This window comes from Vidua macroura, chromosome Z (genome assembly GCF_024509145.1).
Source record: "Vidua macroura isolate BioBank_ID:100142 chromosome Z, ASM2450914v1, whole genome shotgun sequence".
Classification (NCBI taxonomy): domain Eukaryota; kingdom Metazoa; phylum Chordata; class Aves; order Passeriformes; family Viduidae; genus Vidua; species Vidua macroura.
This window is the reverse complement of record NC_071611.1, coordinates 39,756,291-39,781,445: the sequence shown is the minus strand read 5'-3', so window position 1 is coordinate 39,781,445 and position 25,155 is coordinate 39,756,291. Positions and strand designations below refer to the sequence as shown.

The 25,155-nt window shown below is 45.0% G+C and overlaps 2 protein-coding genes across 2 annotated transcripts in view; one reads left to right on the top strand and one right to left on the bottom strand.

The window, feature by feature from the left end:
- The window catches only part of ADAMTS12 (ADAM metallopeptidase with thrombospondin type 1 motif 12), a 142,462-nt gene extending 136,648 nt beyond the window's left edge, over positions 1–5,814 (bottom strand). Inside the window, exons 1-2 of the mRNA XM_054004193.1 lie at positions 5,685–5,814; positions 656–1,017 (exon numbers count right to left, since the gene is read on the bottom strand). Of these exons, the coding sequence (XP_053860168.1) occupies positions 656–1,017; positions 5,685–5,814 (492 nt within the window). The remainder of the gene's footprint in view (positions 1–655; positions 1,018–5,684) is intronic.
- An 8,806-nt stretch (positions 5,815–14,620) lies between these two features.
- On the top strand, positions 14,621–15,958 carry RXFP3 (relaxin family peptide receptor 3). Its single transcript, XM_054003945.1, has one exon. It carries the CDS (start codon positions 14,621–14,623, stop codon positions 15,956–15,958), a length of 1,338 nt encoding a protein of 445 aa, XP_053859920.1.
- Positions 15,959–25,155: the final 9,197 nt, after the last annotated feature.

Sequence of the window (25,155 nt, the reverse complement as noted above, 5' to 3'; positions counted from 1 at the left end):
GATTAAAAAACAAAAAGCATGGAAAATAAAAGGTTTCCATCTCCTTGTCTCAGTGTGAACCACAGGATATCAAGAAATATTTGACTTCAAGCTCCAGCCTTAGAAGTGCTCTTTGACATGAGAGATGCCTACCAGTGGTTAACACTTGAATTCAAAGCTCTGGCTAAGGTTGCAACTAACCTATCATTTATATTTGAAGCTGCAGTGCAGTTCATAGGGAAACAATTGCGTTTTCCCAACCCACCAGCCCTGGGTGTGATTCACAGAGCAGTGTACTTGAGCTACATTCCTTTTAGAGGAAAACAGAACAGAAGCTCTTAATCAGATGCATTGGAAAGGCAATCCAACTACTAATGGAATCAAAGCAATGACTCAATATTTGGATGGCTTCAAGCTGTAGGACTGATAGAAACCTTCAGTCCAAATCACCAAAAAAAAAAAATCTAGCTAAAAGTAAGTGCCAAGGGGCCTCAGCATCACCTTTTGACTTTCTGATTCTTCAAAAAATCCAAACATCCATAGAATTAAACATTCTTTCTGAGTTAGTAAGGCATCAGACTGGCTCATCCAGTTTCTTAGCAGACACATTCATACCAGCTCAGCTCTAATGACATCACAAACAGCCCAGAACCCCAGCAAAGATCACACCACTTACCAGGCCACTGCAAGTGCTGATTGCTGCTGTCCCACTGCCAGAGCCATGCTGCCATGCTGTGCCAAGGAAATGGCAAGGAACTCCTGAGCGAGCTGAAATCTTCGCTCTGGTGTGGTTGCCACGTCTCCTTTCTACTACATAGTTATGGGAAAGAAATCCCATGTGGACAGTCAAATTAAAAAACACATCTTTCTCCTCATGATTAATTTTGTAGTATACCACATTTTCACTTTTTCCAAGGTATCTCTTCTTCCTCAGACTTGGAATGTGATGGTGTAGATTAAAAGAAAGAAAATGCCCACTTGCATCTACTCTTGCCGGATGAACTACATGGTATTCTGGCACCATCTTCACAAATTGCTCTGAGAGAAAGGGAAGAAACAAAAAAAAAAAAAGAAACAAAACTAGAGTGAGTGCTAGCCTGTTCAGATCTCACATAACTTAAAGGAAAAATCAAAAGTGAGAGCAATTCATCACAACATCCTATGACAGGCAGGGCACAGACTACCATGGAATACATTCCTCATTTGGGCTTTCCATTCTCCCATTGTAACACTCAGTTTAGAAGCTAAACATTCTCCTTTTCCAACGTTTTGTTACCATTCATATAAAAGACTGACTGTCACACATACCCACATTTCCCAACCCCATAAGGGCTGGGAACCCTCCATGACCTAGGTCTCCAGCACATGATACTCTGATCAAGGAGTGTGATCTTCACACATCCAAAAAGCTGACCACCTGATATTGGACACAGAGCCTTGCAAACACACAAAGGCGAAGAAAACACAAATTCATTATTTGTAGCAACAGCATCTCAGTAGCACCAGCTTTAGCAGCTGCTGCAGCTGCAGCTTCAGAATTTCAAAGAAGCATTTGAAGAGAATGAAGTCATCGTGCTCTGTTGTATAAGGCATTCCAAGCAGGGTAAGATTGGAAATCTTATCACTTGTCAGACTCTAGGAGGGGAAGAGAGCATTATTGACATTGTTGTACTCTGCTACAACAGGGGAAGCATGCAAGAAGATACAGAAGAAACACCAACTGTACCCAATTTTATTTTTTTAAATTACTGTGAAACACAAAAGCCCCATGCAAATAACACAAATCCACGCAAAACATAATCCATAAGAACTCATACCCTAAGGGCCAGGTCTGCTGGTATACTTGAATTCTGCCCAAGAAATGACAGTCTGAACACATTTAATTAAAAAGAAGTTATAATGACACGCATTAATCCAGTTCCTCTTTACCCAGAATTGCTCTTCATTCCCAAAGTCCCAGCCACTCACACATGAAGTGACTATACCTCATTCATTAACTAGGCTAACAAAACAGTTAGCCTGTTCCAGCTGCTTCCAGGCTAAGTCTAGTTAGACAATCCTTTTAGAAGCACTTCTCCCTCCATCACCTGTACCTTCAAAGTCACAGAGGGAAAATCCTGCCTAAGCAGGCAGCTGTCTGGATTCATCCCCTTCTGGAAGGAGCACATCTCAGCTGTCCTCATTAGCTGCAGTTTAAGATGTGGCTGCTTGAGTTTCCTTAGGCCATGGACCCCTGAGACACACACTGAAACACTTACAATTGAAAGGAAAGCAAAACAAAACACACAAAATCCCCGTTCTCCCAGGACATATAGAACTACATCAGAAATCTGGCCTACTTTCAGCAGCACCTTTACTTCAGAAGCAAGCTTATTCTCTTACACAACAGATTTCTTTGTACACAAGCCTGCAGTGACTTGGAGTCTTGGCAGGACAAGCCACAGCAGTGGGGTTTTGGGCCTTCACAGAGCCAGGTCTTGACAAACATGGACAGTAATGCCTACCACAGGTTCTGAGAGACATCTGCCCTTGTCCACATAAGGGGACTGAGACACTGGAAACTCAGTGCACATCTTCATGCCTGCAGTTTGCATAGCCTGTGGACAGCACAAAAGGTGCTGGATGCCTGACAATTCAGCAGCTGAAGCTAAACCAAGCCTCCTCACATTTGACAGTGAAGCAGAAAAGAAAAAAAAGAGGGAGGTAGAAGAGATGAGAAACACCAAAAAATACAGCTTATCTGTAGATGTTAAATTGTGAGACTTCTGGCAAGTCCCACATCCCATACTGGGACTTCCCAGATACGGGACTTCCTATGGCTAGCAAAGTCAGACTAACACAGAATGCTAGAAGACCAGGTACCCATTTCTATGGTTTTCAGCACAACTCATTAAATAATCAAATCAAATGCCTGAAGGAAAACTTACTCATTTGCTGTCACTTTGCAATTTGCCTCTGCCTGATGTCTTGAACATAATTTTTTGTGGGTTAATTGCTGAACTCCATGCAAGACCAAAGACTTGTGGTTTTGGATCTAAAACCATGCAAGGAAGTTTTTTACTTCATCACTATAGCATCACTTAGTGTATAGAGGTTAAAGAAAAGTAGGCCATCAGGATCAGTAAGGTGGGAAATAATGTGGAAGCTTTGGATTATCAAAGCAGAGAAACTGAACTTCTTCCATCCACACATTAAATACTTGTTTAGTCACTGGAGAGGGGGATTATGCTGCAATAATAATGTACTGTAATACAACTGCAGAAACGAATTATTAAACAGCCTTCAAAAGACCAGAGGGAATAAGATTACAACACAAAAGTCTAACAGGATGAGGGTAATGATATTTCTGCAAGTAATCACTATCAGTAAAGTTTTGCCTAGACTGTTGAGTAAAAGGTAGTCGTAATTATAAGATAAAAATATACTGAGCTCCACACTAAGCTTAAGCTAGCATAGTTTCTGCCTGCAGAAGAGTGTAAAACAGACAGGAGGTAAAATTTTGGTGATCCCTTTCTGCCCTTCTAGGAAAGAAGAAAATTCATGCAACCCAGACTGCTCAAAATTAAGGGCTGCATCCTTCAACACCAAATGCCTCTAATTTTATACAGTAACATAAATTCCTATTAAAACACCACAAGTTTCCATAAAACTTTGCAGCAGAAAACATAAATGGAGAGAACAAATGCCAGTGACAAGCTGTGGTCTGGCATGTCACAGCATCCCCCTTGGACACCCAGCATACTCTACACTCAAGGGGAGTCCTGCCTGTCGTGTGGACATTGCTCAGGATTTACAGGCCAGGAAAGGTGGCTGTGTCACTCCAGAGAATGTTGTGTCTTTCCAGAACGGAAAACATTCTGGAATGCCTGGGCATGCTGGCTTGCATTGGTGCTGCAAATGAGCTTGAAACACGGTAATGAGCAGCACAAATTTGAGTCACAACTTTGCAAACACAGTGTCTGCTCAGGCCCTCTGGGCACAGAGGACAAAGTTCAGGCCCTTCACACTCATTTGAGGAACCCAAGTATTAAGTTGTCAGAGAAATCTTCCCTGCAGATCTTTGTAATTCCGCATCATTGAAAACATCTGATAATATTCAAAACCACTCCTGTGTATTCTGCTCCTCTGTGGATTCAGATTTGCCACACATGGCAGAGAATTGCCTTATTAAGAATGGCTGTACACAAAGTGAATAAACTATGATAAAGAGAAAAACATACACGATCTATCACACATTACAGGAAAACCACAATTTACTTTAAATAAAAAACATGTTCCCTGACAAAATTTCTTTAAAATGTGACACATCATCATTTGCCATTGTTTCATCTCCATCTTTGTAGTTTGTGTACATGTGCCCCTCAGACCCTCTGGCTTCTTTTCAAACCATTCTCTGGGATAGGAAATAGTGTGGCTCATATTGTGAGGAAGCATCATACCTAGGAAACACAGCAAGCTCCAAAGCCCCACGGCAGAGACCAGGCCTTCCGGACTCAGCAAGGGCATCCCCATCTGTCCCACCTACCACACTTATGGATCTAGAGAGAGCAGAACACTTCAGCTCTACCACATACAAATTTCCGTTCACACTTCACACTGCAAGAAACCTTCCTGTGCAAAAAATTAGCCACTTTTTAACTGCCCCTTTACTCAATGCTATTTGCAAATTCTTAGAAAATACTGTTTTCCATGCCTAGAAAGTTAAATTACTTCTACATTAATTTCCACATGCCTAATAATTAAACAGCCACTACATGCTAACACAACCACCCTGTTCTGTCCCATGTAGAGTCACAGGGAGGTAATTACTGCTAGCATCCACTTTCAATGAATCCAACAGGAACCAACTTCAGGATACTTGAAAATTCACTTTTCAGGCACCTTATTGAAACACTTTTTAAGCACCTTATTTAAACACCTTTCCTTTCCACACTCTCTGAGCGGTACAGAAGATTTTCTCTTTTGTGTTCAAGCTCTCCTGAAAGCACCACAGCTGTTGATTGCATCAGGAAGTAAAATTTCCTCATATACTTTTGGGTCTTCTACCGCCAGGCAGTGTCTTCCAACTACTCATAATTTTTCTCCCTTGGGAGCCACGACTTTTTCTTAAACAGGCAAAAACTAAAATAAAAAATAAAATTCTTGAGTTGCACTCCCCACTCCAAAAGAGGGAGAAAATAACTGTGAGGGCAGCCTCAAAGAAACCCCTCCCGCGGACAAAGTCTGACTTGCAATTTACCATCCTCACTGAATGTGAGAAACTCAGCGGGTGTTGAACCCTGATAAGACCGATCCTTCTGCAGCGCCTGCTGCTTTGGTACAGAAGCGATCGCTTGTTTAGAAATAAATAAACCATCAGGACAGTAAATTTCTTCGGTTTAGCAGCACAAAACGATTCCGGCATTTAGAGAGCTGCCTCTAAACGGGGAAGATCTGCAACAGGTAGAGTTTAGCCTTCATCTCTACCCAGCCGATGACTCGATGACTGCCCAGGAGCGGCAGAAAGGCGCAGCCACAGCGCTGTACGCGGAGCCGCGCGTTCCGGCAGCGTCTGGGCAGCTCCGGGGGCCGACACGGCCCGGCCAGCCGCCCCTCCCGCCCGAGCAGCGCCCCGGAGCCGCACTGCCCCGGCTGGCAGCGCAGCCTCGGCGGCACCCGCTCCCCGCCGCCTCCCGTCCCGTCCCGCCGCTGCTGCTGCTACTGACCTTGCCCGCCGTCGGGGAACAGGGAGCTGCCAGCCGGCGGGGCCCTGCCCAGGCAGGGCGCTTGGGCGTGGAGGACGAGGAGCCAGAGGGAGAGCACGCGTGCCGCCCGGCTCTGCGGGACACATGACATGGTGCGGCCGGGGAGCTGCGAGCAGGGCGCCTAGCGGGGCCGCGGCATGGCCGGGCCGCTCCCGGCGCCGCCGGACACAGGCGCCGCTCTGCACAAGGGCTGCGCGGGGCCGTCCCGGTGTCTGGTTTCTGCCGGCGGAGGAAGGAGGGCTGTGGGGAGGGAGCAGCTCCCGGGAGCCCCCGCCTCGGAGCCGCCCGGCTTAACGCGGCGGGACGAACCGGGCCGGGCCGGCGGAGAGGGAGGAGAGGCGAGGCCCCTCTGCCGCCCCTCTCCGCCCTCCACCGAAGGGGAGGCTGCGTTCGCCCCGGCAGCCCTCGGGGAGGGCCGCCCGCACAAGGCAGCATCCGCTCCCTGGTCACGCCGGTGGTCTCCTCCGAGGGGCCGGGGCAAGGTGCCTCGCAGCCCCGCACACGCCCTGGCAGAGGTTCCCCAGCCGCGGGAGAAAGTGTTCGAGGCACGCGGGAGTTTGACCCGTTTCCACCACTTTCTAATGCGGCGGGAGGGGATGCGGGGGCTTCCCCGGCTGAAGCATTCCGTAGCCCATGGCGTCTCAGGGCCCGGCAGCCAGAGCCCAGTTTCCCGGCTGCCTGACAGAATCACAGAGTCAGTCAGGTTGGAAAAGGCCTCTGCAATCATTGCATCCAGCCTGTGGTCTGAATATCAAAATGTCAACTAGACCATGGTACTAAGAGCCACATCCAGTGCTTTCTTAAACACCTCCAGGGATGCCAACTTCTTCACCTCCCTGGGCAGTTCATGCCGAAATCTAATCATCCTTCCTTGTGAAAAAAAATCTTCCTAATGTCCAGCCTAAGCCTCCTCTGATGCAGGTTAAGACTCCTCAGGGTGCCGAGACTGTTCGTGTTTTAGCAGTGTGCTGGCACATTTGGGTTACTTCTGAATGTCCTCCCTATGAACAGAAAGTTCCTAAATATACATTTTAAAGTGCATGCCAAGTGTCTGCCAAGTCTCCTCATCTAGAATTTGCAGTTGGTTACTGCCAGGCCAAGGATCAGCAGGTGGGTGCACACTTCGGTGCTTTCCCATGCTTGAGACCTGGGCTGGGTTCCTCATCTGCTTTGATAGCCTCCTGCCTAAAGCTGACTCCACCATGGACTTCTTGTATACTTTCATAGCAATCTGTGCTTAATCAAGCTTGTTTCTCTGCTCAGTTTTCTCAAGATGAATGGCTACCACAGTTCAACTGCCTTAGCTATAAGAACTGTGAACTCCAGACTCCAGAGCACAAAAATGCAAAAAAATAGTTAAAGCTCCAAGGTTTTCTAAATCAGTGAAAAATGTGGCTTCCCCCAGGACTCAGAAAGGTAACTCTAGAAACGGACATATTTATAAGAGTGATAATTAATTTAGAAATCATCATGTGCTCTCTTGTAGATAGTGGAAGGACACAGACCATGCAAGAGGAATATTTGATATCCAACATGGAATATTTGATATCCAATAGTACTTGGCAAGAGAAGATTTGTTAATTGCAAAGTATTTATTTCAATATGTCTGTCCATATATTCTTCACACAAATAATATAATCTCATCTGTTACAGTGACAAGTTTTCTGGTGTTCTTGCCATTAGGATTTTTATCCTACACAATAGGCATGAGGTTAGTTTGTGAGACTGGAAATTATAGCCTGCTTAGCTCTTTATCAGTACTTCCCTGAAATTAATTTAAAGCTAAGTGTGACCTGAAATTGATATTATATATATAATATTTAACATTAAAAAAAATGCTTGACAATTTTTGTATAGAAAAAGCCACACAATTTGAAATTAATATTTTAAAATAATTCATTTGGCAAATAAGGAAGTATCTCTGCCAAATGAAATAAAAAGGAAAAATACTGTAAAATGAGGAGAACAGGCTAGGAGTAGTGGAAAGAAGGTATGACAGTTCAAGGGATCGGTATATGTTTACAAAGTACTTGTTTAACATACTTCTTGAAGGCCATCAGAAAAACAGCCTTTCTGTGAGAGACATTTAACTGCTTCCATTTTCAGTCACCTCTTTAGCTAGGTGTTCACTGGTAGGGGAATCTGATGGGAAGCAACTAGTATTTCCTGCAGGATTCCATCTTGGTTTCTTCCTCAGCAGGAAAACTTAATTCCTGTTGCCTGTAATTCTCTCCAACCCTGAAAGTGATGGAGAACTAAAAGCTTTAGGAACTCAGGAGAGTTTGTGGGAATGAGTTTTGTTTTGATTTGATTTTTTTTTTTTTTAATATGATAAAAATTAGTAGATTGAAAAGTCGTACAGAGTGGAGTAAGAGAGCTGTGGAAATCTGGTCTGAGACATCTATAACTCCCTGGGCTTTGTGCCAGCATGCACATACACAGAAAAAATGATTCACTGGGTGTGGTGCCAGAAAATACCCTGGGGGGGACAGTAGGGTTCCTGCTTCAGGGATGCTGTGGCTGTAGCTGACACAGTGTCCAAAACACAGCACTATACCAGCTGCTAAGGAGAAAACTATGTCTATCCCAGCTAAAAACAGTCAAGATGTGAAGCAATGGCACAAGTAGAAAGCACTCTTCTGATATGAGTACATACTGAGTCCATTTTAAGTGAACAGAATTTATGGCACTGTGTCTTCCCAGTGGTTTCCTGTTCCAAAGAGGCATAACCTGAGGTTTTGGAGGTTTTTTTTTTTGAAAGAAAGTGAGTTGTTTTTGCTAACTTAACCTCGTTACAAAAAGAAAAAGAATACAGCACCACATCAGCTGTGTTCTTGTGGCAACAAAGTTATTGCAGTTCAGTGGGTGCAGCTCCACACAGAAAAGCCTGTACATTTATTGAAAGATCACGATCAAGAGACACAATCAATCCTAGACTGACAAACCAGAAACAATACTGGACTCTTTTAAATTTAAGTAGACTTCCAGGATAGCCATAAAAGAAATCTATGTATCGCAATTTATATGTATGTAGAAATATTTACTGAGAGACAGAAAAGCAGAAGTTCTGAGCAGTGAGGAATTAAAACATAAATTATATGATCTGGCATAGAAGAGTTGCTACAAAATGAAGTCCATGTGAAGAGAGACATGGAAGGAAATTTTGCTTTACTAGGAATGACAGTCTTCTGCTCAAAATTTAAAGATACAAAATTATGTAATACACACTTGCTCTGCTCCTGCAGTCGACAGAGAGAGGAGATACCTCTGGAGTATAACACATCCTTGTCTGTCACATCCAAGGGGAAACGCTGTCCAGACCTGACTGTTAACTATCCAGGCAGCTTAATAGTTTGCTTGGACTAGAAACAGTAAGAGCATGGATCATACATGATGTGGTGAGCTTAGACTATTCTGTGATTCTGTGATACTGTGACTATTGGCAGGGAGATGAACTGAAAGAGAATGACTCTGAATACCAAGGGCCCTGTGGAGTTTGCTGGGTAATTGCCACTGTTGATGTATTATTTCTCTGTCAGATTTATAAAGAAGTTTGTGAGTACACTTTTTTAATCTTCAGTCTTATTCCCTGTTTCTCATTAGAGATGCAGCCTCTTAAAACAGCTAACTATTGGTAATTGAACCAGAGCCACTGTTGAATCTCTCAACTTCCACTGCATTATAATCTTTACAGATTTTTGGAACTTCATAAGTTACTCCTGCAAAAAAAAAAAAAAAAAAAAAAAAAAAAAAAAAAAAAAAAAAAAAAAAAAGTATTTGGTGACATTCCACTTCTGGTATGTCTGCGGACAGATTTTAATAAGAGGCAAGCAAACTCTAAGTGATTCTTTAACATGAAATTTTTGTATGCTCACACTCAGATTTCTAGTCAGTCTTCAAACATGGATTGGTCTTTTTATGACTAGTGAGCTAATTCACAAAATTATAATTTCAAACTTGCACCATATGAATTTAGAAGCTCATTTGTTATACTATCCATATTAACCAAATAAAAGCATGTTTCTGGTGCAACAAGTCACTTTAAATTATCTTTTTAAGTTAGTACCCAAAAAATATATTCTCAGTAGTCTGCCTAGAAAGTAAATTATGAGAGGATGATGAACGTAACCAAAGTTTTTGGGAGGTTATTTGTTTGGTTTTGGAATATTTTTAAGGGTTTCATTTTGTTTTGCTCTGTTTTTATTAAAATCTATTTCTGTGTCCAAATAGTACTTTCTGGAGGATATGCCTGTGGTCCATGAATTGCAGTATGATCATTGTGTTATCTGAGATTTTGTAATGAAAGCCTGTATTCATTTTCTACTGCACTTTTAAGAGAAGAATTGCTATCAAAATCTTCCCATGTTGGACACACACCAAGTCACACCAAGTTCATTCTCAGGATGGAGAAGGTAGAGTTGTAAAATCCAGTTGAAACTGGAACTGAAACTGAAATCCAGTTGAAACTAGAACTGAAACTGAAAAAAAAAAAAAACAGTAACAGAACTGTTACTGTCTGAATTTGGTCAGAAGGATGAAATTGTTGCCCTGAGCTCATAAAAAACTCAGAGGAGACCATATCGCTTCCAGAAATTAGAACTGAAAAACTAAATAAACATGAAATGTCCCTTTCCTGTTTTCTAGTTTCCTTCTCCTGATCCAGAATTTTCTAGTTTCCTTCTCCTGATCCAGAATTTTGTTTGAGAGAGGATGCCATAAAAAGAATTATTCATAAAACAGAATTCAATTGCAAGAATGCAACATTTAAATAATGTAAAGCCCATTTAAGCCACACACACTAGTAAAATCTTTTTAATAAAATATGTTCTAGAGCTTTACTATTACTATTTTTTTGCTTCAGTGTGTCAAATATGAAAAAGAAATTTAAAATCTCTTACTGCTACAAAAATATCCTAAGAAATAGTCCCATGTTTCTGTATTTAGTGATACATTCAATATTTTAAAAATCTGCTTTAAGCTACAAAAATGCCTTTCATATTGAAAACAGAATACCATCTCCCTTGCCAAAATATTTCAGAGGAGCATACAGATGCTTCAGTCACTGTTGTAATTATAATAAATCTTTTGTTTGTGTATGAGGTTTGTAAATGCAGTGAAAAATTAGAGAAATTCTTTGGGGTAAATCATAGGAAAATTACCATTTCAGCAAATGTTTATTTGGCATATTTAACTACAACATTTTTTCAATGCTCTTTGAGAAACACCTGCAGGACACTGACACAATATAGTTGAAACCAATGGGCAGTTTCTGTTGGTGGTCTGAACGAGTGAAAGCCTTTTTAAATCTACTGTACTGATTGATGCTGCCTGCCGGCAAACTAGCAATCTCAGCCCTGTGGATTATTTTAGCATAGTACTATATATATGCAAAAAAGCCTCTGCCTGATTTATTTGAGATTAACAAAATACACAAATCAGCCATTTTTTCACCGTTATCACCAGAGTGCATCATGGAAGCCTCCGCCTGTCAAGTTTATTAGTGTTTTCAGAAATTTGGAGTAAGTAATACCAATTACACTGACACTTGGATAAAAAGAAGGCTCTGGAAAGTTACATGTTAGCAACACGGCTTTGGCAGCATGGGTGGAATGAATAGGGAGCAAGAAGACAACAGTATCTTCCAGGACAATAATCCTTGTGATTGTATCTAGTGAGTTTTGCAATACTTTTTGAAAGTAGCTGATGGCTTTTTTTAACATTTTTTTCAGCTATGGCAGTGTTCTGGCAGTGTGTTAAATAAATTATTCAGCAAATATTTCTTTTATTATTCATCTAGATGTTGCAAGTTCCATTACCTGCCTCTAAAATGTCTCTGAAATGAAGAATGACAAAAGAAAAACCCAAGACTAAAAAGGAATTTTTCTGGGGGTCTAAACATGAGCAAAAACTTTGGACAATCATTTCACACTTGCAGACCTGAGTTCAAAATCCACTACCAGTGTTCCCAGGAGGTACCTAACTTCACACTCTGTTGCTTTCTCTGGGTGACTAACAGCAAAAGCAATCTGAATTTGGACATCATTTTCCTCCTCTTTCCCTTTCTGAATCATTATGACCATTCAGTCTCAGCAATATATCAGCAAGATGTGCCAAACAGAAAAAATGGTAGAAGAAATTATTCTATGCAAGACATGTTTGCTGCAATTTTTTCAGTGACATATTTAAGATATGTCACTGATACATGGTTGTGAAGATAGCAATATGATGAGAATAGGTTAGAATTCAATCTAGAAAATGTCCACTTCTGCATTATCAACTAATAATTTATTAAGTCTCTGCATGGCTCTATTACAGGTTGTTTTTTCCTTGGGGGCTAATAGTAGCAGGGGTAAGTGGAGAGGGGAAATTGCTGATATGTTTTACTAAACTTGGTTTTGGGTAAGTCCTGACTCTAGTGCTAAGACAGTCATTGCTGCTGTGGGCTGGGAGGCATCTCACCCTCTGCACTGTTTACGGAACCTCTGCAGGTCTGGCTGAAACTCAGCATTTTCACATTGCTTGTTTATATGATGGTTCTTCTGATGGTTTTAAGGGATCAGTGTCTTTCTCTTCTGCATATACTGTCTTACAGTCGACTGTGCAACACTGATGGGACTAATGGGGTTGTTGAATTTCACTGGAAGGATTATTTCCTCTGGTTGAAAGAATTTGGAAAACTGCTGCCATTCAGCAGGCTGAGAGATGCAACTTAATGCTGTGTGTTGAAAATGCCACCCAGATGCAACCTTAGTCAGTGATTAAGAGGCATGAAAACCATAATTTAGAAAAAATGTGAAGATGTGCTGGATTTGGTTGGGGTGAAGTTAATTTTCCTTGAAGTGGCTGGTGTGAAGCTGTGTTTTGGCTTTGTGCTGAACACAGTGACGGTAACACAGAGATGTTTTAGTTACTGCTGAGCAGAGCTTACACAAAGCCAAAGCCTTTTCTGCTTCTCAGACTGCCAAGCCAGCGAGGAAGCTGGGGGTGCTTGGGACAGTGGGAGGAGGCATAGCCGGGAAAGGTGACCCCAACTGACCAAAGGCATATTCCAGACCGTGTGACATCACCTTCAGGGTATAAAGTGGAGGGAAGAAAAGGGAAGGGGGCATGTTTCCCATGATAACATTTGTCTTCCCAAGTGACATTTAGATGTGATGGGCACTGCTCTCCTGCCTGCCCATGGGCTTGTTTTGTTTTGCTTGCATTTGTGGCTTCTGCTTTCCCTATTAAACTGTCTTTATCTCAGCCCTTGAGTTTTCCAGGTTTTACCCTTCCACTTCTCTGCCCAAATCTGCTGGTGGAGGAGTGAATGAGTGGCTGCAAGGGGTTTGACTGCTAGCTGGGGTTAAAGCATGACAGGAAAAAATATCAGGGGGTCCATTTTTTGAGGCCTGATGTGGTCAACATTCTGAAGATCCAATTCTTTCTCTTTCTCTTTCTCTCTCTCTCTCTTTTTTTTTTTTTTTTTTTTTTTTTTTTTTTTTGGTCATTCTGGTACCAAACTATTTATTATAGCAAGTAATCTGCAGACTAAACCTTCCCAGAGCCTTATATTTCTAATTCCAGTAAATTGCACCCTCATTATAATCAACATGAATGATGCATAAAACTTCTAATTACTCTTTCTCCCCTTTAACACTCCCATGCCATCATCTAGCTGATACTTTTACAGGATCCCTGCAGATACAAATCAAAGTGATGAGAGGACTGCTGATAACAAATAGCACGCACAACTATATGTTTGCAGGAAGTTCAGTGAGATAAATCAGTGGAAAAATAATATACTTGTTAAATGTTCCGTAGATCTCCCCCAGATGGTTGATTCACAGTGCTTTACTTAGGTATATTCAGAATCTTGGTTTTCAAAATGTGCAGTTATCTTGATTTATTTAGAAGCGGAACAGAAGGAAGAAAGCCTGAGTTCCTATTCCCATCGGTTGCTGTCTGTTTCTGCGGCAGACTTGCTGGGGAAGCGATTTTCGGGCCCGGCGCAAGACAGGGGCGCCCCCTGCGGGCGAGATCCCTCTGCCTCCGGGGGAGCTGCTGCTGTCGCCTGCACCGATAGCCGGCCTTTACAGCTTCGTTGTCCGTGCCGTTCGCTTTAAAATAAGGTAGACACCGTCCCCGAAGTCCCAAAAGCAGGAGGGGCATTCGTGGGGCCCTGTCCGGAGTGAGGTCATTCAGGGGAGGGCGAGGCGCGGTCCGGCTCGGTGCCGAGGTTGCGAAAGCGCGAAAGCGCGGGTGGTTTCCGGGTCACCCTGAGGCTCGGCGAAGGTGCGACATCCCCAAAACTTGTCCCCACGCAGGAGGGGAAAGGTTCTGTTAGAGCTGATCGGCGGGGAGCACATCGGGGAGGGGAATCGTATCGAGATTGGGGCGATCACATCGGGGAGAGGAGATCACATCGGGGGAGTGGGGATCACTTCAGGAGATGGGGAAAGATATAGGGGAAGGGAGCATGACACGGGCAGGGGGGAGAGGACATCGCCTCTGGCCGGGCACTTGCCGCACTGAGCCCGAGGGAACTCCCGGTTGATTCACACACGCGGTTCCCGACCAGGTGTGCGGGACGGGACGGGACGGGACGGGACGGGACGGGACGGGACGGGACGGGACGGGACGGGACGGGACGGGACGGGGGCGATCCGTGGGGGCAGCGGGGGCGCGGCGGCCGCGCTCAGCACCCGGGAGAGCTCCGCGCCCACCGCGCATGCCCCGCCCCGCCGGCGCGGATAAAAGCGCGGCGCGGAGCCGAGCGGCGCCAGCCTTGTCGCCGCACGGCCGGCACCGCGCCGTGCCCAGACCCTGCTGCCGCCCCAGCAGTCCGCCTGCCCTTCGACGCTGGTCAGCCTCTGGGGAAAAAGCTCCCGCAGACCCGTCTTCCACCCTAGCATGGGATGGGCGAGCCCTGCGAGCGCGGTGTCTGCTTGCCAGCCGCTGGCATAAAGGAAGGAGCGGACAGGGAGTCCTGGGACGCGGCGCTGGGTTTCCTGGAGAGCGCTCAGATGGACAACGGGAGCAACGTGTCCTTCCTACAGTTCTTGAAGACCATCAACCTGGAGCGAGCCGATGGGATGCAGGGGGACAGTTCTGACGTGGTGCGGATTGTCATCTCCCTGGTGTACTCCGTGGTGTGTGCCCTGGGACTGGTGGGCAACCTGCTGGTGCTCTACCTGATGAAAAGCAAGCAAGGCTGGAGGAAATCCTCCATCAACCTCTTTGTCACCAGCCTGGCAGTGACTGACTTCCAGTTTGTGCTGACCTTGCCATTCTGGGCAGTGGAGAACGCGCTGGACTTCAACTGGCTCTTTGGCAAGGCAATGTGTAAGATCGTCTCTTATGTGACAGCAATGAATATGTATGCCAGTGTGTTCTTTCTCACTGCCATGAGTGTGGCTCGATACCGCTCTGTGGCTTCAGCCTTGAAGAATCAGCGTCGAGGAGACCCACTGGGTGGCTGCTGCTCTGCCAAGTGGCTTTGTGCACTCATCTGGCTGTCAGCTGTCCTGGCTTCCCTGCCCCATGCCATTTTTTCCACCACTGCCACTGTCTTTGATGATGTTCTCTGTCTTGTCAAGTTCCCAGAGGGCCGAGGCAACAATGCCCAATTCTGGCTGGGTCTGTACCACATCCAGAAGGTGCTGCTGGGCTTTGTGGTGCCACTGGTTGTCATTAGTCTCTGCTACTTGCTTCTGGTGCGCTTCATCAGTGACAAGCACGTAGGCAGCACCTGCAGTGGCCCCAGCATCAAGCGCCGCTCCAAAGTGACTAGGTCAGTGTCCATCGTGGTGCTGTCTTTCTTCTTGTGCTGGCTGCCTAACCAAGCACTTACAACCTGGGGGATACTCATCAAACTCAACGTGGTGCACTTCAGTAACGAGTACTTTCTCTCCCAAGTGTACCTCTTCCCCATCAGCGTGTGCCTGGCACACTCCAACAGCTGCCTCAATCCCATCCTCTACTGCCTCATGCGCAGGGAGTTCCGCAAGGCACTGAAGACCCTCCTCTGGAGGATCACCTCACCTTCCCTCACCACCATGCGCCCTTTCACTGACACCACCAAGCCTGAGAAGGAGGAGCAGGCCCTGCATGCCGTGATGCCTGTGCACCCTGTCCCTGCTGCTCCCCGTGCTGCAGCCATCCAGGCAGAGGTGGCCTATTACCCCCCTGGGGTGGTGATGTACAGCAGCCGCTATGACCTGCTGCCTGCCAGCTCCATGGAGCAGCACTGCTGAGATGGCAGGGGGCTCTGGGGGGTGGCACAGTGCCAGATGTGGCCTGGGGATATTGAATGCCTGGTCAGGACAAGGGGAGGAGGGATGAGTAAAGGACTTCTGTGAGAGAGATGCTCTTTTGCGGTTTTGTCTGCCCTCAGAGACACTTGATGGACGCTGTTGTCTGGAAGATGCACCCTGAGCTGCAGAACAGGACTAGGAGGAGGTAGTGATGGGATGCCTCTATGAGATGCCTTTTAGTGCCTGTACCTGTGCTGGGGAACAAGGACTAATGAGGGTGATGGGACTCCAGCCAGGGAGGATGCAGGATGTGCAAAGCAGCACAGGGAGGTGAGGATCTGGTTGGGGTGGACTGAGGCTGGAAGGCCTCAATCACTTCCCCTCAGGCTGCAGTTGCAAGTAGCCCTCCCACCTTGTGTGTTTGTCTGTGGCAGGGAGAGGGAGCTGAGCTGCTTTCTCCCTGCTGCAGGACCCTGTAAATGGAGCAGGCCTGACTGGTCACTGCTTCCTGGGCTCTACTGAAGGCACAGGGATCAGACAGCCTCTCTTTTACTTCAAACCTGCCCTGAGGGGAACAGCCAGGACAAGTGGGTACAAAGCTCCTGCTTGTTCAGGCTTGGCACCTTTCCTCTCTTTTAGGGACTTAGGAAAGAGCAGGGACAAGGGACGCTGTGCTCCTCTCCAGATCAGTGCAGGATCTGCTTTTCTAGCAGGCAGCTGCTGCCAGGGTATAAAGCAACCCAGACAGCCAAGGAGAAACTCAAGGACGGAATTTGCAGCTTCATGGGGTGTTCCTTTGCCTGTGTTTGGAGGGAGGATGTGAGCCCCCTAATACTGTTCCCCAGCCTTTCTCCAGTCCACTGAGGGGAAAAGAAACCTCACAGCCCCAAATCATGTGAAGCAAGACAGCATCTTTCCCAGGGCACTGAGATTGCAGGCTTAATTTTTGCTGCACTTCAGACTGTTCATATTTCACTCCAGGAAGTCAGCACAACTGTAAATAAAATTAAAAAATTAAAATTAAAAAAACAAAAGGGGGAAAAAGAAACAATCCTAGCCACTTTCAAATCACTTGCTCCGGGATACTTCTGGGTTCACTTAAAACTAAGCACAAAAGCTTTAGTTCTGCTGAGGGTTTGCACTGACTCTTGCCAGTGTTTCAGTGAAGTTCAGTTCAGTTCCTCTAGTCTGAGCAGCCCTAGGGCCTGCAGTGCTTATGTAGCCTAGAGAATGTCAGGGATTGGCCTTTACCAGCCTCTGTTCCACAGAAATGCCTGGAATAATTTGAGACTTATCTGAATTGAACTTTTAGGGGGATAAAAAAAGTGTATTTTTAAGCTATGTAAGTTTTTATGATAAGGTTATTTATCTACTTCTTAAAATATTTATTTTATTATGAGGAAAAAAATTGAAATCAAAATATCAAAGTATTTGTTTTAAATTATAGAAAAGTGCAACATTTCTGGTTTTGATTTCAGAACACAAGTTCATTAATCCCTAGTACTGCAATATAAGATGATTATTTAAATACAAGTTTCAAAATGGTTTTCTATTTCGAACCCCTTTCCTTGCTGTCTAACTCCAACATCTGCCTGAATCTAAAAAGGCAGAGGGTTGTTTGTCACCTCTAAGTACTGATGGAGAAAACTTGCTATTTCTGTCCAGAGAAAACTGCTACGCCATAGTGGCAATTACATTTTTCAGACTCTGTTTGTTGGTAACTCCTGTTGTAAAATTCATGTTTGGTCTGAAAGCAGCTGGTTCTGCTACTTGCAAGGAGAAGTTATCTTTTTTTCCAAGGCAAAAAAGACTTCTCCAGCTTTGGGCATTTGCTAATGGGGAAGATACTGATTTACAAGTTGTCTGAAGAAGAACAGCAGAGGTGAGCTGGTGGCTGATGGGCATACTTACACAGATGCAAAGACTCCAAAGAAATCAGACATATCCACAGAAGAACTTGAGCATCTGAGTACTGTACAACTGCCTCTCTAACCTCCTGAATCCTGACTTGGTTGACCAGTGAAGTCTGTAGGTACTTAAGTTTTTTCTAGTAAAATTTTTGTGCCTAGAAACCTCTTCCTGAGCATGCCTAAATCTGCTTAATTCTGTAGCACTTATTTCTGTGCTTAATGGGGATATCTCTGTTGGGACTGGCCACAGTGTGTATCCTGTGAGGGAGGCATCTCTGCATCCTGACACAGAAGACCCTGAGCCAGGCCACAGTAAGTCAGAAGCAGCTGTGGACTCAACTCATACCCCCACCCCCCAATCCCTTTGAATCTGTGCCTAGATGTGCTGCTTCTGTTCCAGCTTCAATGTATGTGCAGATTATGCTCCTTCCCCCTCCCTTGTGAAATGCTAAATCAGTGGTCACAGCTATCCCTCACAGCCTGAGAGATTCAGTTCCCCTTTTCCACGTCCCAGGGGAATGGCTGAATCTCTGGGCTACTTTGTGAATGTGCTCATATTCTCTGGCTTGAAACAGTTCCCTGTTGCCTGAGTTGCTCACTGTTGCTGGATCATAAGGGCAACGAAAGCCCTCAAACTCTGCTTGGCAGCACAGTGGTTAGGATGTAATCTCCAAAGAGGAATTGTGGAGATATTTTTCTTCATCAAATACAGAATAGAAATTGCATCCAGATCTGGGTTCTAGGTCTCCCCTTCCCAAGGACAGTGGTTAACTTGCTCCCAGGTCCTGTTTCAATTAAAGATGCAGTATGCTATCCAGGAACCTGAGGTCTTTCTAGACCTGCTGGTAAAGCAGCTTACTGTGCTAAAGGATTTGCAAAAATCTGCACTTCTGATCTGGGAGAAAGCCCTAATGTCTGTGTTGCACGTGAAGAATGTTGTACAGTTGTATGAGAAAAGGATACCATGAGCCAGAGTTCAGAGAGCGAGAGATAATCATATTTCTGTAGGCTAGGAGGAAGTATCTAAATTAAGGACATGGGAGGACTCTCACAGCCAGATGCTTTTCTTAGTGTTTGCTTTTGAACAGCGTAATCTCTTGCTTAACTTGCTGGAATTTTTTCCCCTATCTGATGTTTAACTGTTCTTGTGCATTAAATAAACAGCTTTCCAAGTGTCTAAAGTGTAATTATGAATTTCAGTATATAGTAAGCTGCCTGAAAGACAGCCTCTGTGGTCCTCAGCATGGCAAAACCCATGTGCTTCTGTGGATATCAATGTAGACATAATTTTGTGCCAGGAAAACAACACAGTAAAAGAGGTGGTGTTCGGAACAATGCATAGTTAGCCCAGAGTGCCAATGTACCATTGTCAGAGGAAACCCCAAATGTCTGATCACTAGAGACATAAAAACCTCCCATTTGGCAAGTGACCCAAACATGAAAATACCTTGAGAGTGTGTAGGGACTGGACAATGAAATTAGTGGGCAGCTCTCTCACAAGCCACTGATCCACCAAGTGTAAGTCATGGATCTTCTGTTTCAAAGAGGCACAACGCATCCACACTTGGCCAAATGTTGATTTAGGCCAGACCAGCAGCCCAGGCTGTGCAGGTCAGTGCATGTCCAGCACAGCCAAAGGGCACTGCTCTAACAACAAGCAGAGAGAAATTTTGCTTCACCTGTGCTGTGAGTCCCAGCTAACAGCCTGAAATCTGTGCTGTGTGTTGCATGGGCAGGGTCACCAGCCTAGTCTTGGCAGAAAGTGCAGTTGCTCTGTGTGCACAGGGTGCGTGGGCTCAGCAGAGATCATTCCAGCTCAACAGCAACAAATCCTACTGAGTATACCGGGGTATGACTACAACACCCTTCAAAAACACTGTTTCCTACAAATGTTTATGTCTTCGTTTATAACAATCATCTTTTCATGTACTAAAATAAACATACTTGAAAGATACAAAACAATACTTATCGAATTCTTGACAAGATTTTCATGCTTGTTCCCCTTATGTTACAGATTCTTGGTGGGGTGCTGCTGGAGAGGTGCACTTGGTTATAGAAGGGTAGGGACGTGAAGGTGCAGGCTGACATCTAGTGACAAACGGAGAGAACTTTTAAAGACCGGATATTCTCATTAGGCGAAGACTTTCATTCTTTAGGGACGTTTAAATATCTCAGCCCCTTAAATAACTAACAAGGTCTTAATGTAATAATAACTTCCAAATGCATTTCCAGGTTTCTCCTTTGAAATGCCTCTTCGGTGGAAATGCTGTTTCACTTTCTCAGTGAGTTATTCTGGCACTCACTTTAGCAGTAAAAAAAGTCCAGTCCCCTTCATTCCCATTCACGATTCTGCTCTAAAATTGGTTATTCAATTGAGTGTGTGCACAGAAACTGATCTAATTTGTATCCCTGAGCTGGAGCAGGAGCAGATATGGGTGTGGTGCAGCTCAAGGACATTAGATTGAGAGCTTGGAACTTCTGTTTTTAGTGAGGGTTATTTCTCAAAAGAGAATTCCTATTTTTCCATTTAAAGGGGGTTACTGAAAATATCTTTTTATCATGATGAGAGCTTAAAAGATGAGAGATTAAAAGAATCTCTTCTGGGTACAATCCCAGTAGCAGTCAGTGCTATTAGTAGCCAGTTAACTCATTCCTGTGCTAAAGTGTAGCTGATAATACACATCAACAGGTTTCTCTGCCTATGTCTGTGCATAGACTCAGAGTCCTTCCCAAAATCTTAACCGTACAATATAGACTCATAGGATGGCTGAGAAAATTGGGTCAAAAGATCAGCTGCAGACAGAAGCAGTTTCTTCAGTTAAAAATCTTGTGCAAACATTGATTTCCTGATTGGAAAGGACTGATTACTATTCAGTGTGGGAAATAACAAAATAAAGGTGTCTTACTCGGATACTAGCTCTCTCCCTTACTCATCCATTTTTGGGACAATGAAATACTGTTTCTCCAAGGACTTGTGTTTTTCCTTCAGAACAGCTGGATGAGTATGGTCAGTTGTACAATGGCCAAATTACCTGTTCAACACTGACTTCTAAAATCATTGTTCAATGAACCTTTCCACTTTCACTCAGCTGAACCTCACTGGATAAAACTGGAATCTTGTGGAAAATTACTTGCATCTGTGTTTGTGAAGTCTGTTCAGCATGTTGACATCAGGTGGGTGACTCCCACACCAAGGGGTTGTGCCACCATTCAAAGGTCCTTAATGGGCTGAAGAAATGGTGTGGTAGGAACCTCACAAAGGCAGTAATAAAGTCCTGAATTCTCTGCACCAGCACAGGCTGGAGTCCAGTTGACTGGAAAGCAGAGAAGGAGCTGGGGACAAGGTGGACATGAGCCAGCAACAGGCCTTGCCCATCAAAATTCTCTTCCTGCTGAAATCCAGTCCCTTGTTCATAGGCCAATCCAGTGGTGGATATAGAGGTATAGAGAGCAAACCATGAGGTCCTGAACTGAAGGTTGAAAGACATCCTACAGTAGTAGTAAGTAACTGCTCAGTTTGTACAGTGGATCATAATAGGGAAAAGAAGAATCTAGTTTAAATTTCAGATCTCATTTTCAGAGATGTGAACTGAAATCTTGAATTTTGAGCACACATGATATAAAGCAATTCCAAGGAAAATATTCCAAAATGCAAAACTGCTGTCCAGAAAAGAACACCACCCTTTGATAAGGTGCCATCTTTTTCTCAGAGAGAATCATAGTTCCAAAAGCTATTTTATTGCCATGTTTTGCAATGTTATGATAATCTAACAATCTAACAATATTTGGGATATATTTCTTAAAGGTCTGCTTATTAGGATTGGGTGTTTTGTTGGAACTGAGGCAGTTATTAAAGAAAAAAGTGCCTCAGCCCTCAAAATCTGTGGAAACTGAATAATTTGCAAGTTGCATTGCAAGCTAACATATTTTTTTTAAAATCAGATCTGAATGTTGAAAAAACTCCAAATCATCATTTGCACTTAGGTAGTGATCTGCCAGCTATGCAACCCCAGCGTAAAGCTCCCAGACTTCAGCAAAAGGCATCTCTGTCAGAAACGTTTCCTTTCTCTCTTGTCACTCCTTAGACTCCACAAATCTGCTGTTTGTCACATTTCCTTCTCAGTATCTAACGAGCAGAGGGGCCTTGAAAACAGAGGTGTCCAAGACTCTGATGCTGCCTCCCTCTGTGCTGCCACCAATGTCCCCCCGCCTCCTGATGCACGTTAGCTGTGGTAAGCCAATGCAACAAAAACTCATCTGCCAAACAAGCTGGGAACGGCAATCCTGCACTGCAGGATCGACTCTTGGCTTCAACACTGAAGGTTTCCAAGTCCAGATTCTGCCATGCGTTTGATGCTAAACGTGTCCATGGGGGGCTCCCCACCACCACATGTTCATTGGGCAGGGTCTGCAATGTGTTAGGCAGCCGGGCTACAGCTGGCAACGAGCAGCTTTCCTTGGTTGTGTAAGCACACACAGAAAAGGAGAACGGTAGGCCAGCAGCCCCACGGTGAGCAGCCAGTGGAGGGGTGTGAGAGACAGTCAGGAAGTTTCCTTCATTTGCCTCACAACCGTCACAAGGACCCTGAAGACCCCTGACAGGAGTTCTGGCCTGGCTGAGGTGGATGCAGACACTTGCCAAGTGACTGTTAGCAGGTGCACTCGCTGTGCTTCTACAGAACACCGCATTCAAACAGGTTGTGACAAGTAGTGGCTTGTACCTGCATGCCAGCACCTGCTTCACAGACCAACGGGCTCTTCACAATGGCCCATCGATCTTGCCCACCTTCTGGCCAGATGCCACTCACTTTGGCTAAAGACTATATAAACTGCAACCTTTTGGGAAGACTTCGGTGCACCCCCACGGACATGGCGAATCTGTGTGGCTGGCCCATTGAGGATCTCGTCTCAACGGTGGTAGCTATATCCGCCTTCCCCTCTTTTCTCTCTATTTTTTATTTCCCTTTTCTGTCTCCTCTATCGCATTTGCTGTTGGTACCACAATAAAGGTGCATTTGTTGTGATTAAATTGATGGTACCCTGCCGTTTGCCTTTTTGCACTTTTGGGGTCAATTAACGAACCATCAGGACACCCCGCACGAGCGGATCGTGACAAGGGGTAAGAGGGAGGGCAGGACTGGGCGGCTCCGGTGGGCGCTGAACACCAGGAGGCAGCCGAGCACCCGGCTGGGCAGGGACAGCCCCGCCCGGCTCCCCTGGAGCGGGCAGAACCCTGGGAATGACCCGCGCCAAAAGCGCCCCGTGCTCCCGACACCTCGCACCGCGCAGCTCTGCCCCCGGAAACAGAAGGGCTGCTCATCTCAGTCTGCTCCGCAATCCAGGCTGGAAAGCACTGAGTTTTGTTTTCCTGCTGCTGCAAGTGCTTACCCACGGGACCAGCCTCCAGTTTGATGGCTCTGAAATGAAGTCACTATCCTTAATACCAAAGTAAAATACTAATACCTGGGAGGTAAAATGCTAATTTCCAATTTTAAAAAATTAGGAAACGCTTCTGCTTAATACATTTTGCATATCTATAGGAGCAATGCATGAAACTGGACATCATAGAAGGCAACAGAATCACAGAATGGGTCAGGTCAGGAGGGACCACAGTGTTCATCTGTTCCAGCCTTCCTGCTCAAGCACAGTTGTCCTAGAACATAAGGCACAGGATTGTATCCAGAAGGTTCTTGAATAACTCCAGTGAGGGAGATGCCACAGCCTCTCTGGGAAATCTGTTCCAGTGATTCATTGCTCTCAAAGACATTCTTCATGTTCAGGTGGAACTTCCTGTGCATCAGTTCCTGCCCATTGTCTCTTGTCCTATTGCTCAGCACCACTGAGCAGAGCCTGATCCAGTCCCTTGATCACCTTTGTAGCTCCCTGCTGGGCGCACTCCAAGAGCTCCATGTTTTTTTTACTGAGGAGCCCAGAACTGGGCACAGCCCTCCAGACGAGACCTTGCTTAGGCTGAGCAGAGGGGCAGCATCTCCTCTCTTGGCCTGCTGCCAATGCTCTTCCTAATGCACCCAGGACACCATTGGCCCTCCTGGCCACAGGGGCACTGCTGGCTCATGGACAGCTTGTTGTCCACCAGAATCCCCAGGTCCCTGTCCTTCTGCTTTCCAGCAGGTTGGGCCCAGCCTGTACCAGTGCCAGGGGTTGTTCCTCCCCAGGTGCAGGACACTGCACTTGCCTTTGTTGAACTTCAGACAAATTTTCTCTGCCTACCTCTCCAGCCTGTCCAGGTCCCTCTGAAGGGCTGCAGAGCCCTCTGGGTTATCTGCCACTCCTCAGCTTTGTGTCATTGGTGAACACCCTGAGGAGGCCTATACCCCTTCCAGATATTGAGGTGAGACTGACTTGATCCAGTTCCTGTGTTCTCCTTCTTGCCTGTTTTGAAGAGTAGGCGACATTTGCTTTCTTCCAGCCCTCAGACACCTCTCCTGATCTCCATGACCTTTCAAAGATGATCATGAGCACCCTGGCTATGATGTCTGCCAGCTCCCTCAGCATTCGTGGATGCATCACATCAGGGCCCATAAAAATTACAAATCACTTTTCACAGTTCAATCTTTAACAAGTGACCCCGAACATTTGCTTCTTAAATAAACAAGATGGAGCAGCTAGAGATTGGAAATGAATGCTGGAAACTTAGAGGGGAAAATTTTGTTTTATAGCTCATTTTTTATAGCTTTGTCATGCCAAAAATCATTTACAGACATTTTACAGCAGATACTTCCACCCAATCCTTCTACAGTTCAAAAATATCAAATGTCACCATTGCCACATTCACTTGCACCATCTTTTCACATGCTGCAGGGACTGGTAGTGATTCACAGGCACCAATGTGAAAGATGTGAGTTCTCCCAAGGCAAAGACATTTATGATTCATCCTGACTTGTGTAGCCTTTCTGGAAAAAAAGATTTATCTGCCGCAAGCCACCTGAGTTGCTTGTTTTCAAGCAAGTCAAAGAAACTTAATGAGAGCACTATGAAACACAGAATGAACACGGGAGAAAAAAAAATCAGAATACTTGTGACATTACTAAAACTTCAAGTCCTCTAAACAAGAGACCAGAAGTTCCTTTAAGGATTTGCTTGTGTCACGTGCCTGCTTGTTAAAGGGGAGTAAGTGGCAGATATTTGTAAGAGAAAGAAAAAGGGAAGTGCCATGAAGATAAGGTGACAGACTTGGTCTCCTGCCTTGTTTTATTCAGCCATGACTATTTTTGTGAAAGTGGGAGGGAGGAGGGTTGGTTATTGCAGGGCATCTCATCTTTGAGA

What these genes read in the sequence shown, in the direction of transcription:
- RXFP3 (XM_054003945.1), top strand. Translation starts at nt 14,621, where the DNA reads ATGGGCGAGCCCTGCGAGCGCGGTGTCTGCTTGCCAGCCGCTGGCATA.